General features: G+C 46.4%; 1 protein-coding gene across 1 annotated transcript in view; it reads right to left on the bottom strand.

Moving 5' to 3' along the window:
* LOC144136348 (uncharacterized) overlaps positions 1-25512 on the bottom strand; it is a 29474-nt gene extending 3962 nt beyond the window's left edge. Inside the window, exons 1-10 of the mRNA XM_077668606.1 lie at positions 25260-25512; positions 24616-24729; positions 18827-19034; positions 17360-17466; positions 16869-17101; positions 10857-11031; positions 10612-10783; positions 9157-9257; positions 4222-4360; positions 2185-2436 (exon numbers count right to left, since the gene is read on the bottom strand). Of these exons, the coding sequence (XP_077524732.1) occupies positions 2185-2436; positions 4222-4360; positions 9157-9257; positions 10612-10783; positions 10857-11031; positions 16869-17101; positions 17360-17466; positions 18827-19034; positions 24616-24729 (1501 nt within the window). The 5' untranslated portion in view covers positions 25260-25512. The remainder of the gene's footprint in view (positions 1-2184; positions 2437-4221; positions 4361-9156; positions 9258-10611; positions 10784-10856; positions 11032-16868; positions 17102-17359; positions 17467-18826; positions 19035-24615; positions 24730-25259) is intronic.
* Positions 25513-26587: the final 1075 nt, after the last annotated feature.

Below are 26587 nucleotides of genomic sequence, written 5' to 3' on the forward strand. Positions count from 1 at the left end.
TAACAAAACAGTAAAAAAGGAGGAACAGAGAACGACACAAGCGCTAACTGTCAACTGTTTATTTCTTGCCGTTGCTACATATAAATACATGAACCACATCATGAAATGGGAAAGAGCGATCAGGTCAGCTGATACAAGCTATACAACTCAGCCTTTCGCTGGTTGCCATCGATTTAGAAAATCGATCTCTTGCTGATAGTGCCAGTGATGCCACACTTAAGCACTTTTTGCCTGCACGTGAAATATTACGAGCCTCAATAATCTCTCTGACATGCTTATCATTGTGGCGTTTGATAATTTGGCTCCTTTAAAAAAGCGGCATACACTGCTTTGGACGGTCCCGTTTCTTAGACTGGATCTTGCAGTAGCGACAGTGCAGGCTTAGGTGGCCCGATTTACTCTCATGAACATTGTAGCCATGTTATTTTAACCTACTATTTACACATCGCTCTTTCCCATTTCATGCTGTGGTTCATGTATTTATATGTAGCAACGACAAGAAATAAATAGTTGACATTTAGCGCTTGTGTCGTTCTGTGTTCCTCCTGTTGTCCTGTTTTGTTACGAGCGGCTCTATTATTACGGATCACCAACTCGCCCAACAAGCAACGCTCAGAATTACTCCTCAGTACGGCGCATATACTTCGACCGAATCACTCCGGTGTGCTTCGATTCGTGTTCTGTTGGCAATTAACTCAAACCTGCAGCAGCCGCCTTAACAGAACACAACATATATCAGTGCATCTCGCACGAAAGAAGATTTCGTGGCTGACTGACCCTGTGGGCATACTGGCGACTTTAGTGGTGAAACATATGATTCCGCACTCGGCAGCTGTGCTAATAAAGTCTCTTTCTCCGTATTTCGTCCTGTTTACGGCGACAATCGTGATGGCTTAGCTTGGGTTAGCGTAACTTCTGGTGAATTACATACCAGCACAACCTAAAAACAGCTTTCCCAGATAGGTCCTTGTTTCGCTGGGGCCACTTGTAGCTCGACCATAAGTTCGAATGGATAGTGACACTTTATACCTTTAGATGAGAGAACCTTGTGGAAGAAGTAGTTGGATGCCTCGCTAGCGCATAAAATGGAGGCACCTTCAGGCAATTTAATACAAAAAGGGCAGCAGGCAGACATCATCTGAACCTCCGCTCCTCCCCTCGAACAGTTTTTTCTGGTGCAAAGTGTAGCGGCAAGCGCAATGCCACACATGCAATAATACTCCTGCACTTCGTACAACGACATGCCTCATACTGAGGTGGAATTCTCAAATTATTTTTTTTTCTCAGTTACGCTTGTAAGCGCGCCCTTCTTTTCTAGAGGGTTAAATAATATCAAAAGATCATAAAATGGACCCCGCGGGAGTGCCGCGCAATACAACGAGGGTTGAAAAGCGATTATGCAGAAGTTCAACAAAATTATCGAATTTTAAATGAATCCAGAATATTGGCTAAATATTAGACGGCCGCTAAGGGTTTAAGCAATATTGGTGGTTTTGCTTGAGCGCTTAGTTTATATGTCAGAAAAATCAGAGGCCTAATAGGGTAACAGTATGAGTCCTGAATTTTAAAGAGCCGCAGTGACTCAGTGGTAAGCGCGCTAGGCTGCTGAGCCCGAGGACGCTGGTTCGATCCCGTCCGCGGCGGCTGCGTTTTGATGGAGGCGAAATGAAAGGCGCTCGAGCACACTGCGGCGTGATGTCGGTGCACGTTAATGAACTTCAGGTCATATAAATTTACCCGGAGTACTTCTCTAGGGCATTCCTCTTATCCCATGTTACTTTGGGATGTTTAGCCTCATAAACCAAACGAAACCAAACTAAGCCAAACCAGACAAAACGCAGCCCGGAATTTCAAGCGTGGTGATGTGCTACTCAACGAGCAACTGTGCAGAGATTGTCAGTCTGCAGTTTTCAGTCTCGATAGCTTTAACGACTTGTGCGCATATATTGCAGGGAACGTGGTTTCCTTCTGTGTTAATTTTCACTTCCGTCACGTTTAGGTGTCAGTGCGTTCTCACAAAAAGGGAAGGCGAGTGGCCAGAGCATTTTGCAAGCGCTAACATTTCCTTCTACACACCGATTTAAGTGAAGAAAGAAAGCAAGATTCATTTTGTATGAAGCGTTTAAAATAACGCCCTTCAACTGTGAGAGGAAATATTGAGGACGGCAAGCTTTTCGCACCCACCTTCGACAAATCGTAGGTAGTGCTCCGGGCCGAGGTGTCTACCTTCGGGCTTGGGCACAATCACTGCGTGCGGTAACTGCCCATCTTCCGGGTGCGGCAGTCCCACGACCGCGCAGTCTTTCACTGCGGGGCACTGAACGAGGGCGGCTTCGATGTAGGCCGGCGGTATCTTCGTACTTCGATAGAAGATGAACTCGCTCATTCGCTGCACTAGGTACAGCCATCCTTCTTCGTCGAAGTAGCACTCGTCACCTGCGGAGGTGGATTACTAAGCTGAAGAGGCCAATCAGCGTTCCAGCAGGCCCGTTATTCCATCCCTTACTGGTAACCAAGACAGTAAGTAAATAATGCTAGGAATATTAATGTCATATTTCTTTTCTTCAATTCTTCTTCACCTTCTCCTGGTGACAGAAGAGAAAAAAAGCGTGCGTGTAAACTTATAGTGAATTATCGGGCTTGAAGACTACTGCAAGAATGCCTTTATTTGATGTAGGAACTAGAGAATAAGAATTACTAGAAAAAATAGCGTGCATGTTCGCGCAAGCTATGTCTGTGCCTAAAAAGTGGTTCGGCATACAACCAAAGTGAACACAGGCATATGTAGTACATATTTCGTTGTGACAAATATCAAGTATACCTTGACTGGTGTCCTCCTGCGCTTAGTTTTACGTCTGGCCATATTTACTAAACTGAAAACTGCAGGAACTAGCGCAGAGGGACAGAGAAAAGAGGTAGCGGAAAGGCAGGGAGGTTAGCCAGAAGGGTGTTCCGGTTGGCTGCCTTGCACGTGGAAAAAAGGAAGACGGGTGTAACGGGTGTAAAAAGGAAAGAGCGACAAGAAAATTGCGGTCTGGTGCCTAGCAAAGCACCTCACCAGCCAAGGTAAGCACAATTGTTGTTGCATTGATGGGACCAATTATTTTCCCCTTGGGATGTAGGAGGATTTTCCTATGAGGTACCTTTCGCGCTTGTGCAGTACATGTTTAGAAATGTGGCGTTCTTATTACCGCATTTCTTTTTCTTCTTGAACGCCTGCGTGTTCGCAATTTCGAGAAATTCGCGAAGTTATTCATTTTAAAGCGGTGATATAAAAAAAGACAGTATAACACGACAAGGATTCAGGTTGGCCATTTGGGTAAACACCACATGTATTTCGTATAACCGGGCAACATAACTGCCTTGCTTGCTAGTTTTATTAGCATAAGAAGGCAAAAGGTTTTTTTTTGTTTTTCAAAATGAAAATGCTCTCTTTGCTTCTCCACGTTATTCTGCAAGAAAGTGTGACCATGTGCCTAAGATTAGTCGAATTCTTCGGTCTTCAGTTGATGAGCAGGTACGTCTAAATAGTGACCTAGCGAGGGTGGTTGCATAGTGCAACAAATGGCAGATGTGCATTAATTAAAAAAAACCGTTTTTATGAAAATTACACACATGAAAATACCTCTTCATTTTGTGTACGGTACTAACAACATATCATTATTAGAGGTGACAGAGTATAAATATTTGGGCCTATGGATTACTTACAACCTTTCGTGGTCAAAACACACAGACGCTGTCGTAGGAAATTCAATGCGGAAACTCTTTTTCTTGAGGCGCTCATTAAAGTCATCCCCACCTAGTGTTCGTCTATTGGCATACAATTCCCTCATCCGTCTGTTACTAGAATATGCTGTAATCATCTGGGACCCTTTCACGGTAACAAACATTCAGAAATTTGAGCGAATACAGCTAAAGCAGTTAGATTTATTTTTAACGCATATGGCCGTGCATCTGTAAGTGAGCTCTTGAGGCGAAGTGGGTTACCCCCAATTGTGGAGCGCAATCGTGTTTGTCGATTAAGGTTTTTTCCCAGCTTGTAAAAGGTCATTATAAAGTTAACACTTCTAATTATTTTGCTTACTCCTCAGGTTATAACACGAGACAAATGCATGCACTAACAATAACTCCTTTGAAGCAAGGCTTTCATTTGAGCTAGTTTTACAGGGGTGCAGACCATCAGCTCTAATAGAAACGCAGTCATCAGCATCATGACGTCACCTGTTCTGTACCAGCCTCCTGCGTCGGTGACACTCTCAATCAGCCGTCCCCAGTAGCCTCGCATAAGGCCGGGACCTCTCAGCACAAGTTCTCCTTGCTGCCTTGGGCCGAGCGGTTCTCTTGTCTCGGTGTCCACCACCTACGTGATTAAGTATAGGTATGAAGTCGCATACATGCCAGAGATGGTAAATGTAGTCTAAGCAGCGACGTTTTGAGTACATCAAGTACAGTTATGCGCCAAACAGTCTGAATAGCCGTAACGCATTAGGAAGTGGCGAGCACAGATTTAATCGTACAAGGTTAGAGGGGCACTAAAGGGAAATAACAAACTGAGCAATTTGGATAGATTATTCATCGAAAGCAATGACGAAGTTTTTTCTGAGCAAAAAAGTGTCGTTAGATGACAGCTGCGTCATTTTAATACTCGTCTTCCTCAGAGCTCTCCGGCCAACCAGAGCGAGCATACTGAGCCTGAGTCACGGTGAAATAATGTCGTCGTTGTCTCGAGATGGCACCGACGGCAGCTGGTAGTTCTCAGGCTGTTTCACAGGTTGCATTCCATAGGATGCTTCTACGCTTTCATGTTCAATGTTTATCGTAGTCAGTTATAATCCACTCTCAGTGTGGGTTAGGCCATCAATGAATCAGTGTACCGTGCACATGAGGGTAAAAATAAATAAATTGGTTTTTAGGACAGGAAATGACGCACTAGCTCGTGGTTACTGCGTCGGTGGATCGACACCCGAACCGCGCCGGTAAGGGAAAGGATAAAGGAGGGAGTCAAAGAAGAAAGGAAAGAAGAGGTGCCGTAGTGGAGGTCTCCGGTTAATTTTGACCACCTGGGGATCTTTAACCTGCACTGTGCCATGAGGGCGTCATCAGGTTGGTGTTTTCGGCAACAAACATGTACATAGTATCTGAAGCAAGCGGAGAAATTCTGCGTACACGCCTATTTCCAAGTCAAGTGAGAGCAGTGCAATATGCTCGGTGGACGCGGACGCATACTTCTGCAGTGTTTTGTTTGTCCTCAAGCGTGATACGCCGACAATAACGTCGTTGCGATCGACGAACCAGTGCACAGTGATTGTTTGGATGCACTCACGTTGCCGCTTTCAGTGAGGGACATTGCACAGCAATTCAAGTGATTTGCTGTTCAACCTGTTTTCCGTCGACTCAAGTCAGTGGAGATTTCGTGCACGTCAGTGGTGGTTAAACTAACGAACATAACTGAAAAACGCAATAGTCGGATGCAACTCAAGTTTGCAGTGAAGTTTCGTCCACATTCAGGACCGCCGAAGAGGAATCCTCCCTGACAAAAGTAGACCGTTGTACATGTTTTTCTTGTCGCCCGAACAAGAAGCTAAGCACGAGAAAAAAATTATAAGCTCAAGAATTTTGATGCCTCTGGCTTGTTTGATACAATCTAACTTTAAAAACTGTTTTGTTCACTCTGGTCACTGGCCGCCGGAGTAATACGTACATGACGCTGCGGACCGTGCCCGGTGTTGCCAACTGCCGACCTCGTAAGTTGCATCCTACTATAGTGCGGAGCCTGCACCTCTTGTGCGGGTACAAAAACTTCTAGGTCTGGACAATACGCGTGAAATAAAAGCTGCCAGGAGAAAAAGCACAACCTTTCGGCGTCAGTCCATTTCTCTCAGCCCGCGTCTCAAGCATTCCTTAGAAGTAATGGGCGAAAGCAAGTGCGACAGATTACGAAAGTTTTAATGCTGTTGTGTATATACCTGTTCCGAGAGCATTTTGTACTGTCCTGGTAATTCCGAAAAGAACCTGAGATTATTTCTAAACATACACCGAGGCACGAGAAGCGTACGCCGTGCTTGTCCGTTCGTCGCGGGCGGGAAATTCGGACACTTTTTGCTGAATATTTAAACGGACTAACAACTGAGTTTTAAGCACCGTTCTTTTTTTTTTTGTGCAAGGAAAACTTGCTGAGGTGCTCGATTCTGCTACAGGTTTGTTAGAAACGCTGTAGAAGACTTTTGTAGATAATTTTCCGATCAGTGTATGCGCCTATTTTTATGTACCCAGATGATCATGATCAGCGACCAGATGATCATGATCATGAACTATGATCAGCGGGTGGGATGGCGATTACACGACGGCAGAAGTGGCGTGCCCGCTTATCTCTACTAAGAATTATCAGTGAAATTATCTGAAACTAATATAGCTCTCTCCCGCCAGATAATAATTAGAGAGTTTTGTTATAGAGAAGTGTACATTTGAGTTTCCCGAACAGAAGCTGTTACGGCACACTGACATACACCTTGTCGACAAGTTTTGGTTGACCGTAATTATCGCTGCATCCAGGAAATGCAGAACAATATGGCGCCATCTAGTGGCGAAAGCTAAAACACATCGGCGATGCGATGCGAATGGCGTTGTTGTCTTTCATCAGAAGGGCGAACCGGAGGTTTGGTTTGGTTTATGGGGGTTTAACGTCCCAAAGCGACTCAATGAGAGACGCCGTAGTGAAGGGCTCCGGAAATTTCGACCACCTGGGGTTCTTTAACGTGCACTGACATCGCACAGCACACGGGCCTCTAGAAATTCGCCTCCATCGAAATTTGACCGCCACGGCCAGGATCGAACCCGCGTCTTTCGGGCCAACAGCCGAGCGCTGTAACCACTCAGCCACCGCGGCGGCTGCGAACCGGAGGGACCGTAAACTATAACAAAATATGAAAAACACCCCTGAACGAAAAACAACTGTGCACTCAAACAAATCAGTATCATTTTAAAGTTATGTGGTCACGGGATGGGATATTTCGATAGTGGCAATATTTCAGTGCAAGATGGCACTTTACTTTTTTTGTGAAATTTTTAATAGCATACTGAATTATAATTTTTTTCGATAGTTCTGCGCTATAGGTTCTTAAAATATGAGGCAAGATCTTTTCATTCCCGCCATTATCTTATGACATGTTTGGTCAGCTGTCGGTCCCTTTAAGAATATTTCGTTTCACTGCCGGTTGCATATTCGTAATTGTTTATTCCTTGTTATCTCGGTGAAGATGACGGGGGCTTATCGTTGGTCTCAATGTTCCTGGTCATGCTGATGGCGTTATTTGCACTTTTAATTTTAATAAAACGTTCTTCCTTGACATAAGGTGGTGCTGCCTCCAAACAGGGATTGGCGGTGAAGTGCTGCTGTTTCTAAGTCGGCGTAGCAGCGGTAACATTTGATTGCGTCTCGGTCGTAAAGAGGCCCTGAAATAGTTTTGGTGGTGATATTCTAGTGCAACAGGTCTGTACAGGTAGCCTTTGAGAATATTCGAGCCAAATATAAAGTTCTGCGTACACTCTACAATTTACAAGAAATATTAAAAATTGCTGCTCGCAGTAGCTTGCAACCGATTAGGGTAACACCTCATCGCGCGTTCTCGGCCGCGCAGTTCATTCAATTCAAGCACCTTTATTGAATTGAATTGAATCGGCTGGCCGCCTCTACCACGAGGACGTTAGTGCGAAATCTGTGCCAGCCTTCTTATTGGGCCCGTGCCCGGATGGCGTTTGCGGGATGGGGCATGATGGGACAGAGAGGGCTGCAGTCCCGACCTGTTTTCTTGATATTTTTTCTGATGAGACACCGTGTATGAGTTGAGGGCGGCAATGAGAAGCATATTTTTTCATCGCTGATATCTTTTCAGTGTTAATGAAGCTAGATTAATTATTTTTTCCGTGCGGTGACGAGTGAAGATCGCTCGCTCATGCGCTTTCCTAACCTGAGTAACTGTCCTTTCATGGTCCCTTTAAGGGTATGACGCGAGGTGCTAATGGTGATGTGCGACTTTCTTTGTTAATTAGTACCTCTCTCTTTATAACACACTCATTGGCACAAATCAGCACATCAGTCGAACTGCTAGAGGCCCATGTACTGTGCGATGTCGACCCCGGCGGGTCGAATTATCCAGTCCTTCATAACGCCGTCCCACAAAGCCTCAGTCGCTTAAGGATGATAAACTGCATAAAACCATAAAACGGAGCATACATCAGTAGGCATACTAGACCACGTGATACAACACAAGACACAAAAGGTCTCCACTTTACCATCCAAGTAACGTGCCTCGACTGTCAAGAGGTCTTGCCTGACTTGCAGCCGAAGCGTACGGATGCGATTCCTAAATATCCCAATTTTCTTGTCAGTGTAATTATTTACTTTACATGCTTACACACCATAAGGAAATTTGAGTAATGCTGCAACCCCATAATCACAACTTAACTCAAGTTTTAATAATGTTCATTCAATAACTCAACGTGTGACGTCACGGCCCTCTCGATAAATCGGGATTCTGTGAACATGCCAACGCCAGCAACTACGGCGATTTCCTCGCTGAACGGGAGCTTAGCTGTCACGTAAAAAAAATAAAGAAAAAGAGTAGAAGACTGCAAATCCCCAGGCAGAGCACTATATCGGTGCGACGCAGCATGCGCGTATTAATTTCTGAAAGAGAGAATCTTGGGACTTGCGTACTCATATGCACACCAACCACTGGCATAATGCATAAAAAAAAATGCTACAGGCGCACTGCCAATAACAGACGTTCGGTTCTCTGACATTGCTTTCCCACTGCCGTCGAAATAACGCTGTACGAGAAAGCGATCAATCAATCGTGGCCGGCGGAGAAATCACGACACCAGTCAAAGTTGTAGGAATTAACAAGTGGTGCCACCAGGTGTTGTTTACTTTTAGAAAATTTTCTTGTCTATCAGAGCATTGCTTTTTATAAAATAACATATTCTGTATTACGCGTCACTAATCTATGCAGCTTGATTTAGTATTACATTTTAGCTTCTCTTTAATCTGCAGGACCACTGATGAACCTGCTTTCAAAAAAGAAAGCATTAGAGCTCCTCAAAAAATTGCATTCACGGTTGGCTGAGGTGGCCTGGGCATACAAGGCCATTTCTCACCATGGCCTCAAGACCCATTCCAAGACGGCCGATAGAGGTGAATCTGGGCGGGCCATCACGGAGTCCTCCCGCAATGAAGACAATTTCGGTCTGTCCGTAGACTGCAAGCAGTTAAGAGAGACACATTTGTGTGAGTTCATCTGTGGATGACACAGGCTTCGTTTCATGTTGCGAACGCATCTTCCCGAATTCGCAGCGAATACTTCCGTCGCCGTCTTGTCTCAGTTGGGGCAGATCACTCGTGCGAATTCTCTCGCACGTCCTGCACGCCGCAGCTTGCTGGTTGGTGCCTCCTCGCTCGAAGGCGATGCAATTTACAGTCTATGTTAACATGGTTTTAAACCGCTTGATGTGTAAGTCACTTTTTCTGCAAGCTGTAAGTGCTTAATTTATCATAAAAGTGTGACATGCAGTTTACTTACTGCTTCTTTGCTGTTGACTTGTTTATTAATAATTTTAGAAACTTAGTACCTAATTTGACCATTCGGTGGTGCAGCCGGTAGAGGGAGCTTGCTACGCGCAGCACTTGACGTTTCTGTGCGCTCTTTGTATCACGCTCGTTGACGCTTCACGCTGCTGTTAGCAGTTTTCCCGCTAGATCCTTTAGTAGCAGTGGTGAACTGTAATGTGAACCTTGCTTTCTGCAAAAGTAAATCGCCTTCCATTTCTTTGTGTGCTGAAAGCATCATCCTTACTGAGTCTAGACCGCTAATGCTCCTGATTGAACCGTCGACAAGCGTCACTGCTTTGGTATTCAAATCAAAAAACAAAATCAGCCAGTGTTTTACATACCAAAATGGTGTAACGTTGGAAGTATTGAAACAGCGCCGGTTAAGTGGGCACAGATTGCGCTCGCATTTTAAGCACCCTCTTTTCCCTCCTTTATTTATGAAGACCTTGAAAAAATTTAAATCCAAGTAAAATCAAGTGTCATCATTTGTGCTCGGTACGTAACATAGCTTCAAACCAACAAGCTTTGTTTAAAGACAGATAGGAAAAGCGCGAACTTTTTTGCACATTGCTTGATGTCTGTGCGAAATCATACGCCAGCAGGATTTTATTTTCTTGCCAACAACTTTCTTCTGGCAACATGAGTGTTCCAGTTCACCTTGCTGTGATTATTATCAGTGACAGTCGTGTTGAGAGGGCTTAGTTATGCTTATAATTGCGGAATGGAATACATAGTATTCAATGTCGTGAAGTGATCATGGAAGCCTTAGCGGTGGCTGTGTGGGTTTGGCGTTCGGCTGCTGATCTCAAGGTCGCGGGTTATTAACTTCCGGCCGTGACGGCCGTATGTCGATAGCCGAAATACAAAAACGCCAGTGTGCTGTGCGAAGTCAGTGCATGTCCCGCACAAAGTTCTCTGCCCGAATTCAAACCGTGTGAACCTGCGAACTTTCATTTCATCTGGCAACGTATGAGATCTCTTTCGGAAGCAACTGTGAAACATACGCTGAATGTAACTTTTGAGGCGCAGCTCCTGAAACAGCCTCTTTGCCACGCTCTCGCTGATGTAGTTCGTTGCTGTTGTGACGTAACGCAGGTGGCCAAGGTTGTAGCTGCTGCGTTGCGGGTGGTCCAGGAGGCATTGTGCCACGTAAGGAACTGTGCTCAGTGCGGTCACCTGTGTGAACGGCGTGGTCAATAGTCTGGTCTAATAGTCTGATCAATAGCCAGTCTGGTCAATAGACACTTGCCTTGTGCTTTTGCATCGCCTCGAGAAGAACTTCAATGTTCGACCTCTCGAGAAAGGCAGTTGAGGCCCCCTGGACGATGGCTTTGCTTACGCAGTCGAACAAAGCGTACACGTGACCAAGAGAACTGGTGCACAGCATAACATCCTCCGTTGTTAGACCCATGTGTTGCGGATGGCTGCGAAAATAATCGCTATGGCGTGAACGGTAACCCAACAGCAGCTAAAAAGAATACTGCGAAATTATGTCAACAAAAAATCCCTGTGCAGTAGACTGAAGTTTCAGCGTATCCACAGAAGAAAGAGGGGGAAACGTCTGCCTAGTAGCGCTTAAGAGTTTAAAACAAAAACAAAACCGAGCAGGCTATTTTTAGCAAGCAGCAACGGCCAACAAAAATTTTTATATTTTCTGTGCAGGCATTTATGCTTTTGGTAAGAAATTTGTTGCCGACACCACATGACCAACACTTTTAGTGAGTCCAAATTCAAGAAGCAAAGCTAAATGATATCACCAGGGCCAAGGAATACAAAGCTCGGCGATTTTAAAGTTTTCCTGATGCAAGTATGCCTGGCTAGAGTGGTTATTCTAAATCCAGTCTCTAAAGAAGTGGGAAATGCACCCCGGAGCTCTAAGTAAAAAGGGAGCAATCACGCAACGTGGTCAGCCATGCTATGGTTTAAGTTTTAATTGTCCAATTAGGAAAACGGTTGTAATCAGTTTACCGCAAATTGCGGGGCGTTACGCTCAGCACATGACTGCCGGCACCTCACGGCGTTAAGGCGAAACTCCCATCAGAGCAGTTTAGCCATCCGCCGTGAGGTAAGAAAACCTGGAGCGAGATTTGCTCTCGAAACACTCGTAGAAGGTGTTAACTGACGGGACAGCGGTCAGCAAAGAATGCCTAAAGAAGCAACTTAGGTGGACCATCTAGGTCACGTGACGTTGCTACACCACAAAAACCTGCACAACGGATTGTGAGCAATCTGCGCACCGTTGCAGACGGCAGTTAAAATAATGATTGGTCGCGAGGAGTTGCTCCGGAAGAGCGACCTGGGTCTCACAAGCCCCACCGGTGGCTGTGTCACCTGCCCGGGCAGTGACGCATCGCTTAACCACTGCACCACCACGCCAGGAGTGGTTTGAGGACTTCCAGCACTCTATCAACGTTAAGTAAAGAACGACTAATTCGGTATATATGCACATGAACCCATTAACGCTATCACGTTATACCCTTAAGACACAGGTTAAATGTGCCTTCTAGTTTTTCATTTTAGGTCGCTGGCACTAGAGCCCTCACATGCCGATTTCACCAATGTTTGTCCGGTCCCTCTACGAGCTTGAAGAGCTGGGTGAGTAGGTGCCACCTGCCTAGTTGGCAGCCATGCTCCCTAGTCAAGTGGCCTTGTAATGTTTGCACAACCTGCCCACCGGATTGTGAGCAAACTGCCTGCCATGGCTGGTGGAAGTTAAATTATGATTAGTCACGACAGGGTACAGCACTTGCCATCGCGGGATAGTGGCGCATCGCTTCGCAGCGGCACTACTGTGCCAGGACTGGTATGAAGACTCCCATCGATCTGTGAAAGTAGATAATGACCCATTCCCTTACATGGGTCTTAACCCGTTAAGGCTACCGCGTCCCACACTTGAGCTGGAACTTAAGACTCCCAAGTTAAACTAAGCATAACTAGGGCTAGCACACCTATGTCTCGTTTGGCCTAACCAAGCTACATCGTCTGTCATTTTTTCGAAAATTCACTGATATGGGGACGTCACACGTACAACTCCGTAATGAGCCTCCAGTACATATGTGCGACACGTGCTGGTCCCACCAGATATTTTTACAGAAATCTCCAACAAAAAATATTAGATGTAACTTATCAACTTACCGCATAATCAGCGAAAGCTGATTGATATTAACGGGTGAGAGGTCTGGAGCGGCAGGCCCACTTTGACGTTTCACGGGAGACTGCCCGAATGCCCGGTCTCACAGGCCCGTTTTGGCGTCTGTACACTCATGTACACACTCGGTCTTCCTCTTACGGTCTTCGGCTCGATCGCAATCCCAGCATACTTCACGGACACCACGGCCGCTTGCACGAAACAAATAGCCTAGTTCCCAGTGTTGTCTTATTCGCAGTCTAAACCCTCCGTTGGTATTGATGAGAGGAAATTCACATAACTGGCTCCCTCGGAGGTACGTGGCAGTGATGTTCACCTAACACATTGCATGTAACGCGTTGCACGCCTGCTATTGTACCCAATTCATTGCTTTTACTAAATGGCTTTCACAAAGCCATTACAGCTTTCGCTGTAAAGCTTCGAAATTATTTGTGTTTCGGTTTAGTGGATGGGTTAGCAACTTTTTTCCACAGCGAGAGCTGTAATACCTTTGCACAAATTATAAAATTTGAAATTGGTTTTTGGGGAAGGGAAATGGCGGAGTATCTGTCTCACATCTCGGCGGACACCTGAACCGCGCCGTAAGGGAAGGGATAAAGGAGAGACGGAGAGAAGAAAGGAAGAAAGAGGGGCCGTAGTGGAGGGCTCCGAAATAATTTCGACTAGCTGTTGATCTTTAACGTGCACTGACATCGCACTACACACAGGCGCCTTAGCGCATCGCCTCCATCGAAACGCAGCCGCCAGGGTCGAGTTCGCAGAATCAGTTTAAGGGCGAAATGCAATCTATTGGCAAAATGTCATTCACAAACTTAGGAGCGCACTGTGCGTCGTGTGATAAGTGTCGGCCCATTTCAAGTGCACTGCTGTCCTGGTCCGCCACCCGCAATACAGTAGAGGGCACGGGTGTACCTATTTAGGCACCCTCTTACTGTCTGCCCTGGCCTGTCATCAGTATCAGCGTACCCATGAAGTTTCGGAAGCATATCACATTGAGGAATTAAAAAAAAGCTTTCTGTGTGTTAGGAAGCCATCCTTTTCATTGCGCTTTTATTTAGAGCTTCGCGGATTAGATTGATCTTGTGTCTCCTCTTTTTGAAGTAGCATGCGAGTCTGACAACCAGGCAGACCTCTCCTGTTCCATTAAGTCCTTCCTCCTCCTCCTCCTCCTCCTCCTCCTCCTCCTCCTCCTCCTCCTCTTTTTGGTGTTCTTTTGTGACATGAGTGGCCAAGTGTATTTATTCTGTTTCTATTTCATTAAAATTCTTGTTGTGTGTGCAGAGCTGCATCCACTAGTTCGTGCTCTTTCGGCCTCATTGCTCGTGCGTTAGTTATCTGCCAGAATAACCTACCGCCAACTAGCCAGTATTCTTTCTCGGGGAAAGGGACAAGGAAGGATTTGAAAGAGTATGCCATCGACATAATTCGCGTTATTGCCGAGACGATTTTGTGTCGTTTCTGCTCATAAGCTTCCTAATTAAGTATTGGTCGATATATGCTTTACTGACGAAAGATGAATATGCAATACATTTTGGGCACAAAAACGTAGTTTCTTTTTTTTACCGATGAATGACTTCTCTAGATGCTACTGGTACTTTGTCAGGCGACAATATCTGTGCCGCCGCGGTGGCTCAGTGGTTATGGTGCTGATCTGTTGACCCGAATAACGCGGGTTCGATCGCAGCCGCGGCGGTTGTATCGCGATGGATGCGAAATTCTAGAGGCCCGTGTGCTGTGCAATATCAGTGCACGTTACAGAGCCTCAGGTGGCCTAATTATCCAAAGCCCTCCTTTGCGGCATCCATCATGGCCTGAGTCGCTTTGGGACGTTTAACCCCCATAAACCAGACCAAACCAGTATTTGTAGACTGTGGCCGGATATCCTTTTAAGAGCGTTAGCTCTTACTCATCACGTTTCGAGATTTTGTGGGGTCTGCCACCACACTGTGGCAGCAACTAGAAACCGCACATCTCGCATCGAGACTTGTAGCGCCATCTACAAAAACGTTGTAGAAACAACCACCTGCCACGTGCCAATGGTGACGTCACGGTCCAGTATGTTGGATAGAGGTGGAACTAAGTGAGTATGGCGCCAGGAAACGAAATGGCGGCACAGTTTCAGTTTCTTGAAACTAAGATGGCGGCCATTAAAATTGGTTGTGCCCTCATCTCTTTCCCCTCTCACCAAAAATATCCTCCTATAACAGGTAGGAAAAGTGTCCTGTTACCGGACCGCTGTACACTCGTTCCGATATATATATATATATATATATATATATATATATATATATATATATATATATATATATATATATATATATATATATATATATATATATATATATATATATATATATATATATATATAGGGCACCCATCCGGGGACAGTTGTGTACCGAATTTGATAGGCAAATAAAACCCTATAGGTTCAGGTAAAGAAATAAAACCACAATTAAATGATAACTAAACGCACATGCAATTACTAATTGAAGCGTTACCATATCGCTCCACAAGCCGAATTCTAGGCCCACCTTGACCCCCAAACGAAGCAAATTTCGTTTGGGACCCATCTTGAGGGGGTGTAACCCGACAACGGGTAGACGTGCATCGTAATTTCTCTGATAGATGGCGCTAGGCGGCGTGCGTGCACGCGTAGCCGAGCATGGTGGCAATCTACCCCGTTTCAAAGCGTATTACATTCCGTTTCTCGAGACGAGCGGCGCGTTCTTCTTCGCTTTCTTCGTCTAGTAAACCAAACAGCTAACGCTCATTACTTAAGCGTCTTCCAGACGGTGGCGGCCTTTTTTTCGCAATAAACAAGAACGACCTTTTTGGCATTAACGCACGAAAGTAATAACGAGGGCTCCTAACCTGTGCAACTGCATGGTCACAAAAATATTGAATTAGTAATATAGGCAAAAAAATAATGGCAGCTCGGTCAATGCATATCCACGCATGTGGATAGAATGATACAAAACTGCGTTTCGTGACGACGACGGTGGTTTGGATGATTGTTATTTCTTTTTACATGCACGAATGAGAGCGCAGTTATCGCTGACGTCTACTTGCCTTTAGTTTTCGGTTGGCTATAATACGCCTCTCACATTCTACGCTATGGGCGTGCTGTTTAATCCTGATCGATGTCTAGTCCCGTTCACTATAGCACTGCTAGCCTAGGGGCCTTCGGACCCTGGAAACTGCTGTCTGCCTTTATGTCCTTCGTGGAATACAGTGAAACCTTGTTGGCGATAACTATTAGCACCCATAACTGTCCTTAACTAAACGCAAGTATCAGAAGTAACACTGGCACATAAAGTAGGTCCCTGTGAGTTGCGGCCAGTAGCGACAGTGGAACATCAGCAGTGACCTAGCGGCTCGAGCATCCGCCTTGAGTGCGGGAGGTGCCGGCTTCGATCCACAGCGGAGCCTGGTACCCGGGTACCCACTGGTGTTAAAGTATGTACAAGGTCTCCCTTGGCTTGACGCTCAGCTTATCTGGGGTGACATGCTTGGAAAATGAGCATTTGAATTCAACTTGTGTAGCCGAAGATATTTCGTGTTATGGCGCTCTTTGGGCCATGCCGCCCTTGAGCCATAAACATTCATAATCGTAATCACCATCATCAGCAGTAGCTACAACGAGCCCTTGACGTTTTAGCTGTCTGTAATACGCAACAAACCACGCGACTCCTAACCTTTCGTCATCTTCCGTGATAACAAGCGAGAGTGATAATTGTGGAGACGCTTTCTCTGCATGCAAGAGGGAAAAATGCACCCTGCTCTGTAGCGAATACATTTACCGCTGCTTATTCATGTGCTTGCTGTTTTGTAAAAGCTGTTGCCGTAATACGGTTGGCAGATGCCATTTATTATGATACCGAGTAGATATTCCGCTAGCAATCTCCTCTTTGACAATTCTTGCTTGTTACCCTCCAAAAATCGGCGATGACCCTACCTAGAGTAAGCAGCAGTGCAGTAATGAAGACAGAAGAACAGAATTACGGTTTTTCGCTGTTAGAAATAGAAGAAATACAAAGTTTCGGGCAGTTTCCTATAAATATAGTGAACTGTCACAGAAGAAGAAATAATTGAGCAAAAGCAGATTTTTGTCACCTGTTCGCTGAGACACTGGCCACAAGTGAATCATGGTTGTGCACCACTATCTTGGGTTTCCCGGTCGTTCCGCTTGTAGAGTTCGTGTAACATATTCGGTTTTTCTGGTATTCGACAGATGGCGCCCCTGAACAGTGGGCTTCACTACCTATCTTCATAAGTTGGCTCCACGAGACAATCGTCCCTCTGATACCAGGGGTACGACTCGCCGGTTCACCCAGTGCTATGATGTGCTGCAAAATGCATAAGTTATGGTATAAACAGAGAGAAAGTTTTATATATCGGTGCCGGTGGAGATTAGGCCTTTGTTTCGAGAGGGGAAGGAACAGGGGCATCGACAAAATTCATAGCAATTCAGGATTGATGCGATTGCTATAAATTCTCAAGTCAGAAGAGATGCTGATGTGGATATAGTGGCAAGAGGGAGGCGGACTTGAAACTCCACTGCGTGCTCTATACTCTTAGTGAGCAAATAGTAAAATTGAGATTACCTTTACGGTTGGCAGCTTGGCCCTCAGTTCCAACGCTTCATCAGTACGGTCAGGCTGGCAGCAGATGGCCGCGAACTCAAAGCTTTTCATCCATTCGACAAGAACATCTGCAGTAGAAGATGGCTTTTTTTTTTTCAGTTCACACACATCGGCAAGTGTGCGTGGTTTTTGGACGCCTCGCATATTCCCGCAAATCACGTTGTGGGCAAAAGAAAGCTGGATTGTGTCCGTGATCCTACCGAATAGTTAGTAAGAATGAGCAAGACTGAAGCAGAACAGTCAATGTCATCTTTGATTGTGCTTTGTGTCCCCATGTTTGTAGAGGTTAGACATGAAGCTTTCTGGCTTTTGGCACTACACTCTGCATCCAAAACATGCCTTTTTTGCTCTTGATGAGTATAGATTTCGCCAAATACTTGCCGAGTGACGCATTTTAGACAGTTACATTTACTTTATTTCGAATATTTCGGCTGAAGAGTTAAAGGTGACTGCCTGTTCGGGGAAAAGAAACCGTTTGTCTCTTTTCGCTCAAAAGAAGAGAAGAAACATTGTCAGAAAAGCTGTGTACATATATGATGCCTTTAATTATGACTACAAGGCAGCTGTCAGTATAATAAGCTACACACTACGGCGGCAGCTCTCTTCAGGAAGCACAGCAAATCCGGCGATGCATGCTGACATGTGTTCCTAACTGCCGACCAAAGCAACAACGCCTGAGTAGCTTGCTGTGGGGTTACACAGAGCCTTGAGCTAGTATACAAAGTAATCTTCATTACCATAGTCACTTGCGCGTTGCAAGTCATCTTTAGTCTGATTTTAAACAAAGCCAGCGGGCTGCACCGTAGCCAGCCTTCAGATTACATGCTGCGAACTCACGGCCCATATCAGAGCCTTCCGGTTTCTGTCTGGAGATCTCCTGTCTGGGGAATCCTTTTTTCGTATTTCCCCGGAATAATTTCGACCACCTGGGAATCTTTAACGTGCACTGACATCGCACAGCACACGGGCGCCTTAGCGTTTTTCCTCCATAAAAACGTAGCCGCGGCGGTCGGGTTCGTATCCGGGAACTCCGGATCAGTAGCCGAGCGCCCTAACCACTGAGCCACCGCGGCGGGTATCCCTTCCCCTACGGCGCGGTTCAGGTGTCCAACGATATATGAGACAGATACCGCGCCATTTCCTGCCCACAAAAACCAATGATTATTATTATTATTATTTCCCCTCTAGTATGTCCTAACAATATCTGATGAAAAAAGAAAATAACCAGGAGAGGCACAGAGTTGAGAAATTTCAACCAAATAGAGCCAACCATGAGTAGTGCCTTTATATTATATATACCGGCATTTGTTGAAGGTTTTAACGCTTTAATACGGGGAAATAAGTCACAGAGCTGCGGTTTTAGTCTCTGCCGATAATGAGGGCACCTGTCGAGAGAGACCTAGAATTAAAAAAAAATATAATCCGTACCCACGGAGTATCCCGGGTCTTCGTAAGCGCAGCCCACGTTGGCGCACGCTGCACCCAAAAGCATGGGCAGCAATTCGGCGCGGCTTGCGACGAGGATGCAGATCAGATCACCGGCTCCGATGCCCAGGCGGTGCAAGGCTGCGTGCACCGCGGCCACTTGGTCCGCCACCTCGCCGTAAGTTCGCTCTTCGTGCGTGGTGGCGTTTATCTGCGGGGCGGACAGAGAGAGAAAGAGGGAAGTTTGGACGGAAACCAGAAGGGTGTTCCGGTAGGATATCCTACAGGCTGGAGGGTAGTGGTTCGGCATCCGCCTCGCATGCGGGAGGTGCGGGGTTCGATGCCCAGTGCCGCTGGGTACCCGCCGGTGATACACTGGGTACAAGATTTCCCTAGCCTGGTGCCATGCTTATCTGGAGTGAAATGCTTCGAAAAGTGGGTCTTTGACCACACCTGGAGTAGTTGAAAGTACATTGCGCCATGGCGCTCTTTGGCGATAGATGCCCTTGCGCCTTAAAAATTTTTAATCATCATCATTGTTGAACCAGTCGTCATAGAGTTACTCCTATCTTGACATTGAAGAACTCCGCTTGCTTCTGGGCTTTCGCCTTATATATTAGAAGCATCGGTGTCGTGGGAGCTGTTCAGAACTGACTGTCGAGAAAGGACACTTGCCGTGAGCTTGCCTTCCTTCAGTGGCGGAGCAACTGCTTTCCCACTGAGTATCTCACACTGCAATGCAAATAAAAGGTACCGTTTCTGGCTGGTGGTCTCACGGTTGTATTTCCGGAGTGAACATGAGGAGAAGAAAATGCAAGCATTGAATTTTTAGGTTCTGACTTCCGTACGTATACGTAAAAATACTCAGCATTTAAGAAACAAATCGCTCCGTAAACGCAATGAACCTAAATAACGAGAAGAGACCATTTCGTTTCGTTCCTAGAAAAATGAGGGAGAAGAAAGAAGAGGGAGGACAAAATGAGGATGGAGAAGGAAAGGCCGAGAGGTTATGCAGTACGAAAACCGGTTGACCGCCCTGCACTCGGAGAAAAGGGAGAGGGAAATATATGAGGAGAGAAGAAATTCTTAGTTAAAAAAGAAGAGCGTACGGCGCAGTTTAGCCATTCGCGCAGGTATGACGCCCTCAAGAAACAGCATAATGGTTGGCAGGCCTTCAAGGTCAATATTCGTTCCTGTCGCCGTCCGAGGACTCATAGTGCCCGAGGGTTAGGACGGTGCAGTGCTCAGCACCGCGAATGTCTCTCGGCACTGTATGCAAAGCTCAATCACCTCGTAACGCCTGCAACTAACCCCAGGCAGAGCTGTCATGAATATCTATGAGAAAGCAGGATTGGTTCGTGAATGCAGCGCCATGACACAGGCGAAAAAGCGTACAGAAGTCAATTGACAGCGTCAGCGCGTTGGTTGTTTCCTCCTTTCTTTGGGTTGTGAGTATACTGTGAGTATGAGTGTATATTTTGTTCTGGAGGAACGATGGACATCCCAGTGGGTTTCCCACTTGCAGGCATTACTAAGTCTTCGAAAACATTCTCCACCTCGGCCTTGTTTTTCTCTTTCTGCTTCAGAGCCTGCGGACGGCCTTAAGTCAGCTATATATATATATATATATATATATATATATATATATATATATATATATATATATATATATATATATATATATATATATATATATATATATATATATATATATATATAAACGATTCTTTCAGAACATGGCAGAAAAAGCCCTTCGAATGCTACTGCACTACATGAAGTACTCACGACTCAGAAGTTGCTTTGAAATTTTGAGTACCTTGCAGTGTGTTCGTATTTCCTGTGCTCCTCTCTATTCTTCCCGCCTTTTCATCCCTTTGGCCCGCTTTCTCTGTTGTGGATAACCAAGAGTGCATATTCTGGTTAATCTTCATTTTTTTCCTTTCCCTCCTTATGCTCTCTCTGGAATTCCTTGAAACGAGTTCCAAAGCCACGTAATTTATGTCACCGGAATAAAGCAGAAACTAATGCAGAACTATTGCAGAGATGAGTAATGAAGATCATTGGGAGAAACGCGCAGAGGGTTGTGACGCGATCATAGCAGCTCCATAGTGCCTCGGAAGAGTTCCACCAGCACAGTTTGTTTTACAGTGACAGCTGTTGAGCGCCCCCTCTCCGTTTATGCGGCGTCGTTAACGTTGGCGTTGTAACATGATGTCGAGACAATGCGTGTCAGTAATTGGTCAGCAGGGAGTCACGGCACTTATGACGCCATCATATCACGCCAATCAAGAATGTGAAGACTGGCGAACACTCTTTGTATCGAACAGGGACGCTCGGACATCATGAGTTGCCCTTCGTCTTGATTCCACCTCTCTCTCTCTCTCTCAATGCATACGTGACGCACGACTCTCATCTTAAGTGGATGTATGAACAAGCACCGTACGTGAAGTGTTGTTGCCGCGCTGGTATGGGAGCCGACGAAGAAGCTGAAGCTGGCATCGAGACGTCAAACTCTCTCGGTTTAAGAACAGCTCAGCAACTGCCCGAGGCGACATCACTTACGATCCATTCCGCCGGTTCATCAGTCGCTCTACTGGGCTCCTTCAATAAACGGGGGCGGTTGGCATCTAACCACCGTCTCCCACGTTTATTAGCCTCGCTCCCCAAACCGCTGACCACGAACGCCAGCCTTAAAGACTGCGAAGCCGCAACTACCGGCTCTGAGCTACCAGCTCTTCCTCGCCTCACTTTGGCCCTGCCGCTTCAAGTGCAGCCCCGGGAAACGGTAAGAGTGCAGGAGGTCGCCGACAGACTTAAACTGCCGGCCACTTGGAGCGGCAGCAGTGGCCAAGAAGATCACCATCTTCCTGAAAATAAAGTTCTCTCTCCTTCTCTCTCTCGACTGCTGCTTCTTACCGGCTTTCGGACGCTTTACCGGTTCTTGGCGCACTTGCCCTTTCCGCGCTGTTTGCCCGCGCTGTTTGCCCGCGACGTTACGCTATGTTCCCCCAGCTTCCGCTGTCGTGCGCTGTCGTCACAGCGGGCCGCTTTCTCCTTTACAGAGCCTAACCATTCCCCGGCTATCGAGCCTTCCACGTTTTTGCATGAAAGCCCCTTTTCCTGGCTGGCCGTGCTACACTTCAGCTTTCATGTTAACAACGTGTCAGCCAGCTTTCGCTATACCACCACACAAGTCGCGAGCTCCCAGAAGGTATATTGGTAAGGCTTCGGTAGCCACCTCCTGGCGCTGCTATCTACGATGGCGTAAAGAAGGCAAGCGTTGGCTACTTCGATTTTAAACTGCCGCCACCCCGCTGCGCTCCAGGAGCAGCTTCCACACCTTCACCGTCCCTCGCGTCGCCACCACCAGAACGACTCGCACCTAGAATTTCTGCATGCAGCTAACACACACCAAGCCCCACTAGCACGCAGCTCTCTCTTTCACTCAAGGCTCGGAAGAAGCCGCATGTCGATGCTTCGGACTACTGCCCATCTTTTGTAGCGGCCGCAACATCTCTCTCTTGCAGTTTCCACACGGATGGCTTCAGGCGCTCCTTCCAGCGCCGAACCTACAAGTGCCTGCAGCAGCAACCCACACCTGATGCAAGGACGGGCTAGGTCCCATCCTCAAATCTATCGGTACCTATTCACGACGCTTCTATCCTTATCCCAAACGTGCCTGGCACCTAAGACACGCTTGTGATTACACTGCTCACGATATTGTTCCCACTCCGCTGTTCACGCACCCGCCCTACGTGGCCTACCAGCGTAGTTTTCAGCGTTGAGGGCCCTGCTGCTGCGTCGCGCGTTTTTCTTTACCACGATGAGGTTGCGCAGTCGACGACATCGTAGGAACCTTCGCCCGTCCCTGCGCTTTTCCACCACGAAGCGCATCGCGCTCTTTTTCATAACAGCAAATATGTCTCCATACCGGCGACTACCCTGCGACCACTTGGGTTCTCCTGCCGTCTACGCTGCCCCGTATTGTCTCACCGCAGATCCCAACAATTGTTGTGATTATTGAGCCTGTCGCTCAAATGCATGAATCCAGCGAAACGTCCATTTTACCGCCGTCTCTTCCACATCCATACTGTGTTTCAAGCTTGGCACTGCTACCGGCCCATGATTTGCCTCTTTCGCGACTCATATAACCCCCCTTTGCCTTCAGCTCATCGCCAACCACGACCACTCCGATGCAGCCAAGCACGCCCTTTTGAATTTATTCCCAGTTCACTTTAGGCCTTGCACGGATATTTAATTTTTCATGAACTGGCCCTTGAATACCTCTGTATGCGTTTCTGTGCTCAAGAATTGAAAATAACTGCAGCTTCCGTTTATCCCCCTTCTGTTTCATCGCACTGTACAGTCATCCTCACACCTGTCAAGAGCACCCGAGCGGCGTGCTTTGTTGTACATTTATGGGAACTTCCGCTGCTAGCCTGGCCCCGTCAAACTCTTGAAACACGATCAGAAGGAGTGAAACACGATGGATGCGAATATGCATGCACGCTAAGTTCTTGTATTTAGCCCTTCATCAGTCGTAAACGACGCAAATGTACTCCCAAGGGAGCCGTTCGAGAGCTTTAGACAGGCTTATGGACGACTGTACATCGCCATATATTCCTATATCGCGCAAGGTTTTAGGGGAGGAGCATACGTAACGGTGCTGGTATCGGCACCTGCACAGCCTACGAAAAGGCTGAAGCTGGGAGCGCGAGCTCCAACTCGCAGATTTCAGAACAGATCAGCAACTGGCGAAGGCTACATCATCTTCGGTCTAATCCCGCGGCTCACCACCCGCGGCTCCCGGGCCCCTTCAGCAAACGGAGATGGCCTTTGTCCACCGACCGTCAGCCACATCATTAGCCTCGGTCCACAGAGCGATCGGGCGTGGCGCACGCATACCCGATACTTCGGTTCCCCGCACCCCACTCACACAGTTCTTATCCCCACTTTTCTTCAGGTAGGCGCATAGTCTTTAAAACTGTCAAGTGCAACATTTCGCCTGCTACTGGCCAGGGCACGGTCGCTTCTAGAACGTGTACTCATAGCTTCCCCCAAAATAAGGAACAATCTTGTGATAGAAAGAGTTAGTTATGGGCGCTGAGCACATAGATATTACACCTCCTACAAACTGAACCCTGTCTTCTGAAGTTCTTCCCCCCCCCCCTCTTCTTTTGTGACTTCTAATTGTCCTCTGAATTTAATACGTTTGCACAAAAAAGGGGAACAAAATATAGCCTGATTACTTCAACAAACGCGTTAAAAACTTGTTTGAAAGAAAATTTTGTAGTCCCAAATACTCTCTTCCTAAAAGCAGTATAGAAATGCTTTTTGCATTTTCCAATTTCATGACTACAGCTTCCTTCTTGGTGGCTACTTGAGTTACATGATTTGAGAAGAGCGAGGTTGCCAGATCAAAACGCCAGGAATTTCGCCCGCATATGTATCAAGTTGCGCACCATGATGGGTGCCACAAAGGTTAGCAAAAACGAGAAGTTGGCCTGCGTAAAAGTATGGCCATCGTTTTCTCTCTGGAGTGAACATACTGTTACAGTGCGCATACATGGCTGCGATAGCCATTTCTAGCAGCTGGCTCTGCTGAGGCAGGGCTGGTGATGTCTGATGACACCAGCACTTGCGTGCTGAATCGTATGTAGTCGGGGATAGTATAGTAGTCGGGTGGTGTTCATGCGCCAAAACAGTTTCATCATCGTTGGCGAGAAAGCCGGAAACGTCCTTAAAGTAACCAGTACAACTCTGTGTAAAGCCTCTCTGAGCCCGTTACTCACCCATCGGGAATTGTGGTGGCGACGAAGGTGGTCTAGAAGATATCCACCGAAGTTCCTATGAACGTCCAACGCACCTTGGTTTTTGCTGAAAGGGCTCTTGAGCACAGTGGCCATCTGAATAACGTAATAAAGAAAGCTAGCTATCAATTCTTCCAATCATTCGAATTATAAAAAAATTGGCTTCTCCTTCAGCCTAGAGCTAATTCCGTTGTTGCCAGGTAACAAGGCACAGTCGGACAACGGTTTTTTTAAAATGCCAAATATCTCTGAAACTCGACATCCTTATAATAGGCTTAGAACTTCCAGCCTGGTTAGAGTTCTCTCAGCAACTGCTGTATGGACGAGTGACCATGCATCATCTACCGTAACTCATTCCGGGCATCCGATCAATGCTTGCTAACAGTTGCTGCCTGCCTTTTCCTTCATTCTATTTTCCATTGCTTAGCGTATTTTACCTTGTTAAAATATAATCTTGCTCGAATGTTTTGCACAACTTGCAACGAACTGTGTGGGATAACCTAACTCAGGGTCGGAAGCACGGAGATGAATTATATCTCTCCAACACCTTCTGAAGTGGCCCGGCGCAATGCTTGCGTCATAGTAGACGTCGTTTAATGCACACTGCAAAATACAAGTTTACATACCTGGGCCGTCCACCCTTGTCACTCTTGGCGAAAAAGAACCAATTAAACTGCAACTCCCGATAAGAAATTTTGCCTCGGCAGAGGTACGTTATATTATAGCGGACGTGAGTCGAGAATCACGGAGCATGCTTCATCACTGGATCGTAGCACCGAACGTTCACAAGATGTCAGCAACCGGATGCTGCACACCTGGTGCAACCAGTACGTACTGTGCCCCTATATGGTCTACTCCGAGTGCTGAAAAAATGCTGGAATCGGAACAGAAGCAAATGGCACGGTTTAGTACGGCGCCGATGTTTTTACTGCGACACCCACAGCGGTGTGACGCACAGAGTGACGCACTCTGGCGGTGTGACGCGCTCTGTGTTTTGCCGATGCGATGAGTTCGGCCAAACATGTTTACCTGTGGTTGACAGCACTGATTTATTTGTTCTTCAAAGGTCCACAAGGGACATTACATGAGGTGTGTGCTGGAAAGGCAATTGGCATGAATACAGATGATCTTCTATGGCGGTTTTGAATTTCCTGAAGTCGATGATGGTTGCCACTTCAGATGGAAGGTCATTCTAGTCTCGGGCTGTTTTCAGAAAAGAAGAGTGGTGATATGTTTCGGAGCTAATGTGGTTGAAGTACAAGCATGAGGAGGCTTATATATAGAGTGCTTATAGGTGATGTGCTGCGAAACCAATTAAGTGAAACATTAGCCCAACTGCGCTCGCAGGAGATCGATGCTTGGCCTTTTATTCCTCGAATGCTTAGGCTGCTTCACTCGAGTGCAGGCATTGTCTTCAAACAGTGTACCTGCTCAAATTTTTCAATTCGTCCGCTTCGAAGCGGGCGGCTCGAGCGTTCTATGTGGGCGTGTTCGCCCCAGTACTACACCTTCACTGGTTTAGTCATCTTTTCCCCCACCAATATTCATATTCATATTGCTAGGCAACAAAACTTTTGTCCAGATAATTAGGCAAATAGTTAACTTATCTACAACCAGCCTGAAAGAGATGAGTGTGCTCGTGCTCTTCGTTACACTAGACAGATGAAACATTCAGTTACGGTTGCTTCGCGACTAATAATAATATTTAGATCTCGATAAAAACCACGAGAGACTATGCACAGGCCATTTCGAAGATACTTCGACAGAGAATCCTGCGCAAGCTTTTCGCAATTACGTCTTGCAAGTTTGAGCGACTGGTTCTTCTAAATACTAAATGTGAAATTCAATTACAAATGCTTTGCAAACTGTTCTTTTCATTAGCTCTTTAAAAAAACCTGTAATTTACAGTTCGGGTATATCTTGGTCACATCCAGTCTGGGCCTTAGTCAGTCAC

This window comes from Amblyomma americanum, chromosome 6 (assembly GCF_052857255.1).
Source record: "Amblyomma americanum isolate KBUSLIRL-KWMA chromosome 6, ASM5285725v1, whole genome shotgun sequence".
In the NCBI taxonomy this organism is placed as follows: Eukaryota; Metazoa; Arthropoda; class Arachnida; order Ixodida; family Ixodidae; genus Amblyomma; species Amblyomma americanum.